At 46.9% G+C, this 4,942-nt stretch overlaps 1 protein-coding gene across 1 annotated transcript; it reads right to left on the reverse strand.

Moving 5' to 3' along the window:
- Positions 1–545: 545 nt before the first annotated feature.
- On the reverse strand, positions 546–4,581 carry FGF19 (fibroblast growth factor 19). The gene is made up of 3 exons (XM_027732481.2): positions 4,351–4,581; positions 4,165–4,268; positions 546–1,117 (listed from the first exon to the last, which is right to left on the reverse strand). Exons 1-3 carry the CDS (start codon positions 4,571–4,573, stop codon positions 785–787), a joined length of 660 nt encoding a protein of 219 aa, XP_027588282.1. The 5' UTR covers positions 4,574–4,581; the 3' UTR covers positions 546–784.
- Positions 4,582–4,942: the final 361 nt, after the last annotated feature.

The raw sequence follows: 4,942 nt of genomic DNA on the forward strand, positions 1-4,942 counted from the left end.
ATTGATACACTAATTTGAACTGCTCATTCCCTACCTGATGAACGTAAATGTTAGTTCTGTGCACTCTTCCATCCAACCACACATTGAATTCTCACTAATTTTAATGAGAGCTCTCTGCTGGATGATGCTGATGACACAGAGAACTTAAATTAGCCTACAAAAGAAATCAAAGATTGAGTTTTCCGAACTACCCTTTAGCAATAAGGGAAGGAAGAAATTTTTCCCCTTTCTTCCCTTATTTCCTAAGGGAAGAAAAAGCACAATATACAAGCAGACTTGGTTTTTTTTCAGGAGTATGCTTTCAATAGAAAGTTTTTCCCAGAATGCTGTCAGCAGCCTTTCAAGAAACACCATAAATTCCAGTTCATGTAATTGCATCTGCTAGGTTTTCCTTAATTGAGTTTTGTTCCAAATGCTTGTCTTTAAGGTCTCTGAGGAGGAAAAAGTTTTCTGCATTTGCTCCTATGAGCAGAAATAACAGGGGAACATATGTGGAAATGAAGTTGCTGTCGAAAAATTACAGTTATTTTATCATCGCCGTGGTAATGGAGGAATTCTGGTGAAGCTGCTAAGCTTTTCCCCTTTAACCCTTCTTTTCCAAACAAAACTATGGATAGGCAATTCTTTAGGCTACAGAACAGCCTCTTGGCACTCATCTCTCACAGGTACAACACATTGCAAGGAAAAGGCTGGCCCTGTACAAAAAAGTTCCAAATATTACTACATGAAACGCTAAAAAAAAGTACTCTGCAACATTTCTGTAAAAACCTGTGTGTGATCAGAGTCATTTCTGAAAGCTGGGGCTCTTCACCGGGGACAGTTTGGAGCTGATGCCAAAGGGGTCCATGCTGTCCGTTTCCAGAGGCGAGGAATACACCTCTGGCTCAAAGGCCTGGCTGTAATCCCCGTATTCCCCAAAGTCTGTGGACTCCATGGGCACAGTGTTGATCATGGGTAAGAAATGAGACAGTGGGAGAAAATCTTTTCCCTTGAACTGTTGCCTTTGCTTGGCGCTACTCAAGGACACCGATATTCCGTATTTTTTGGACCTGTACACGTTGTAGCCGTCTGGGCGGATCTCCTCCTCAAAGGAACAGTCCTCAGTGGAATACCTGAGCTGAACAGCAAGGAGTAAAGAGGGTTACAAATACGTCCACCAGACTCATTGTACTCAACCACAATATAAATTTTTGGTGCAACCTCTGCTCTCAGAGGGAGTGTCCCTCTGGCTTGTCCCAAATTGGTGCACCTTGCAGGCCTCACTGGATCCATGCTGGTGAGCTGATATCTGCATGGTCCTTTCAACTCAAATATTCCATTCTATTCTATTCTGTTCTATTCTATTCTACTAGAGATCCCCGCTTTGCACATACAACGCAGTTTGAGTGACAAGAGCAATTAAAACACCTAAAGGAACTCCTGAAGTTATTGCACGTCCATCACATTAAATAAGCCATGAATCCTGGATGTGTGCTTCTCCACAGACACCACACTTAGCCTGTCCTGAGCACTGGGAAAAAGAATCTCAGGTTAACTACTCTCTAGATTAACTGTCCTTAATCGCTGACGATACTTAACTGCAATCATGAGACCTAATCCAACAATCCTGGGGTATAGAACTCCAGCTCTGTTAGAGATTTGCCTGTGCAAGGGCTTCAGGATCAGGTCTGTAGAAAGGCAGCGTGGCCAATCAGTAAAACAATGCTAAAAGGTGATTGGCCTTTTTTTTTTTTCACTCAGAATTTACTGCAATTACAAAAGACCCATTTACAAAGTGTTATTTTTGCATTACAGCGAGAACTGTCAGATTAACAGCAGCACGAGTTAAGATTTTGTACAGAAGAATGTATTTTCTTAGGCATGAATTTGTAGAATTACATTTGCAATAGCCTGTGCAGATATTATGTATCTGTAATACATATATATAAATAAGATATAATAAACGTGTATCAGGATTTTGTATCAGCAGGTCAGACCTCTCCAGATCCTTACACAAGCACTGCATTTCTTACAGCTCTGGTGCTATTTCAGGGTCAGCCACTGCAGGTGATTGAACTTGTGGTCAATAAAAGAGAATTGCTGATTATGTCTGTCTGCAGTGATAGAAGTGTCCTTACATGAATGTTCTGTCTGTCTGAATAGAGAGCATGTTTGATACTTTCAGGTCTTTCTCAAATACCCTCAGTAATATGGAGTACAAGTAAGTACGTGCATTTGGTTGTCTTTTAAAAGCATTCTTCAAACAAATTGACTAATTTTGAAAAATACGTTTTCTCCAAATACGATTACGCAATGTTTATCCTTCTATCTTAGAAATTATACATTATATCTTAGAAATGTGTGTATACAACCCAGATTTATGGCTGAATTGGTAGCTGCCTTTATTTCTGTGAGTGCTCAGCCTCACTGACAAGGATGATGAAATAAAAGAGCTTCTTGCTCAAGAAGTGCACATTACAGACAACAGATATTGATTGAGCCCCCATGTCTCAACTATGTAATTCCCTCCTCATTTCATTGCCATTGTCTCTAGTGTATTTCTTAAACAAATACCAAACACACTTTAAACTAATTCCAGATTTTTTTTGGTTTTTTTACAACAGGCTTTTATAGAATGTCAGTATATTCAGCAGGTACACCATTTCCCCTAAACTGACTGACTGCAGCACGAAGCACACTCAAAAAAATCAACCCTAGTCATCAGTTTTCCAGTGTTCAAAAAGGGCATGTTTCAGGAGTGCAGGTTCAGTCCCCAGACACCGAGTTTGCCCTTTCGTTCTTCCACTCCTGAGCTGATAAGGAAAAGAATTGCCTGCAGAGCTGCCTGGCTGGGCTGTGAGCACAGAGGTGACAGCAGGTGTCCACAACATATAGATGTGACAGCATGGCTGTGTGCCGCTGTATTTTCAGGAAAAAAAAAACCAAACCCGACCTGCATTTAATACTCTTACACCACAAAAAGCACTTTCAGTCGAGGTATAATATATGCCTTCCAAAGGGTGTTATAGGAAAGCTATTTTAAAAATTCTGTGTTTGCTAAAGTCCAGCTGCAGCTCCAATGGGAGCAGGACCCAGGCTCTGCTTTGTTTTCATGGAATATTTTGGTTTGGATATACATTAAAACATTAAGCTAATAATTGACCTACCATATCATCTGAACCCGTGCACCTTATCACGGCATCGATTGATTTGAGCCTCAGAAAAGCAAGGAAATTAAGGAAGAAAGGCTCAATTCTATGTTATATCCACATCCAGAAACCTCAGTATTGCTCTTATTAAAGATACTGCAGGTTTTGAGAATGGGCCAAGTCCTTGCCTGATGGAAATCAGCAGAAATTTTGCTGGAGTGATCAAAGCAGAATCAAGCTGTATCTTTACCGTGGCACGATGAAAAGCCATTGCTCTCTGAAACTCCAGCTTCTGTACAGACCGAATGTGAACCTTAACCTTCAAATTCTAGAGTTGGCAACGTATCCACGTGCCTTTAAAAACGAGTTTATATCCATGGCTGGCTGATACACTTAGCGACAAAGCATGACCTGTGGTGTCAGTGGGTCACTTAACCCCTCAACCTCTTGGAGCCCCACAGGTGCGGTGTTACAGCAAGGCAGAAACGAGGCGGTGGCAAAGCATCCCTTTCCCCTCTCGAAATCCTCTTTCGCTTTGGAGCTACCTAAGCTATGGCAAGTCCGTGCTCCCGGGGCTTGTATGCCTGGCAGCCAGCTGCCAAAGGAGTAATCCTGGGGTTTTTTTCGGAATACCTGACCTGAACAGCGAGAAATTATTTCTGTTCCATGGCACGACATCATCTATTTCTGCAGCGGAATCTCAGCCTCCCACTGATGAAACTTTTTAAACCTAAACACAGTTTTTCCCCTGGGTTGTGTTTTCGGTATATTTTGGCGGGGGGACATGCAAAACTTTACTTTCTACGTGATGTTTCCTTGCTGCCTTCTAATAACCCCCACAGTGAGAAGAATCACCGGTCCTACGGAGAAAAGGTGGATAAGGGGAGAGGCGGGGGAAGGAGGGGGGGTGATGGACACCTGAAAGCTTCGTCGACCCATTATTAACTGCAAAAAGCACGCGATGCCTTCGGCCTCGCCGGCTGTTTCAGGGTGGAAATCCCCCCGGGGAGAGGAGACTTGTGAGAAAGGCGCTCACCTGCCCGTGCAGCCTCCCCGTCTCGTCCATGCAGAGGTACCGGGAGCTCCGCACGCCCTTGATGGCCACGGTGCGCACGGCCACGGCGCGGATCTCCAGCAGACCTGGCGAGAGAGGCACAGCGGCGTTAACCCCGCGGAACCCCGTCCCGTCCCATCCCATCCCATCCCCATTCCCGGTACTCACTCTGCGGGCTCTGGCTCCCGGCCGCATCCACCCTGCCGTCGCCGCCGATGCGGAGGAAGCAGCTGAAGAGCCCGTGCTTGCTGGCGGTGTAGAGGTGCCGCAGCCGGATGGGTTCCCCCCAGCCGTAGTTGACGTGCGGGCCGGCGTCGGGCAGCGGCAGCGGCACCGCGGCACAGGCGGCGGCGAGACCCAGCAGCGCCAGGGCGGCGGGGGGAGAGCCCATCCCGGGGGGCGAGCGGGGAACGGGGCCACGGGCGTGGGCAGGGAGCGATGGGGATGGGAACGGCGAGACGGTGATGGTGGGCTCGGAGAGCCGGGGATGGTGGGCTCGGAGAGCCGGGGATGGTGGGCACGGAGCGGCGGGGATGGAGCGGAGTCCCGGCGCTGCTGCGCTGGCCGCGCCTCGGGGCTGTAGCGTGGGCGAAGCCGCCCCCTCTGGGCCTTTTATAGCTCTCCCGTTATCAGCCCGATCGATCCGGCCGCGTCCAATATAGAGCCCATTTCATAGCGGATCGGTCACTCCCCCCGAAAATATTGATCGGGTGACATCACGTCGCAGGGGGGACACCCTGAAGTCGCTTCCTCGCCGCCC

This window comes from Pipra filicauda, unplaced genomic scaffold (genome assembly GCF_003945595.2).
Source record: "Pipra filicauda isolate LSUMZ 115617 unplaced genomic scaffold, ASM394559v2 scaffold45_size4122338_pilon, whole genome shotgun sequence".
In the NCBI taxonomy this organism is placed as follows: Eukaryota; Metazoa; Chordata; class Aves; order Passeriformes; family Pipridae; genus Pipra; species Pipra filicauda.

Excerpts from the sequence above, each read along its gene's own strand:
- FGF19 (XM_027732481.2), bottom strand. The coding sequence starts at position 4,573 with ATGGGCTCTCCCCCCGCCGCCCTGGCGCTGCTGGGTCTCGCCGCCGCC. Across the intron at positions 4,269-4,350 it reads CGGGAGCCAGAGCCCGCAGA|GTCTGCTGGAGATCCGCGCC; the intron begins GTGAGTACCGGG and ends CTCTCTCGCCAG. Across the intron at positions 1,118-4,164 it reads CGGGGAGGCTGCACGGGCAG|CTCAGGTATTCCACTGAGGA; the intron begins GTGAGCGCCTTT and ends CTTGCTGTTCAG.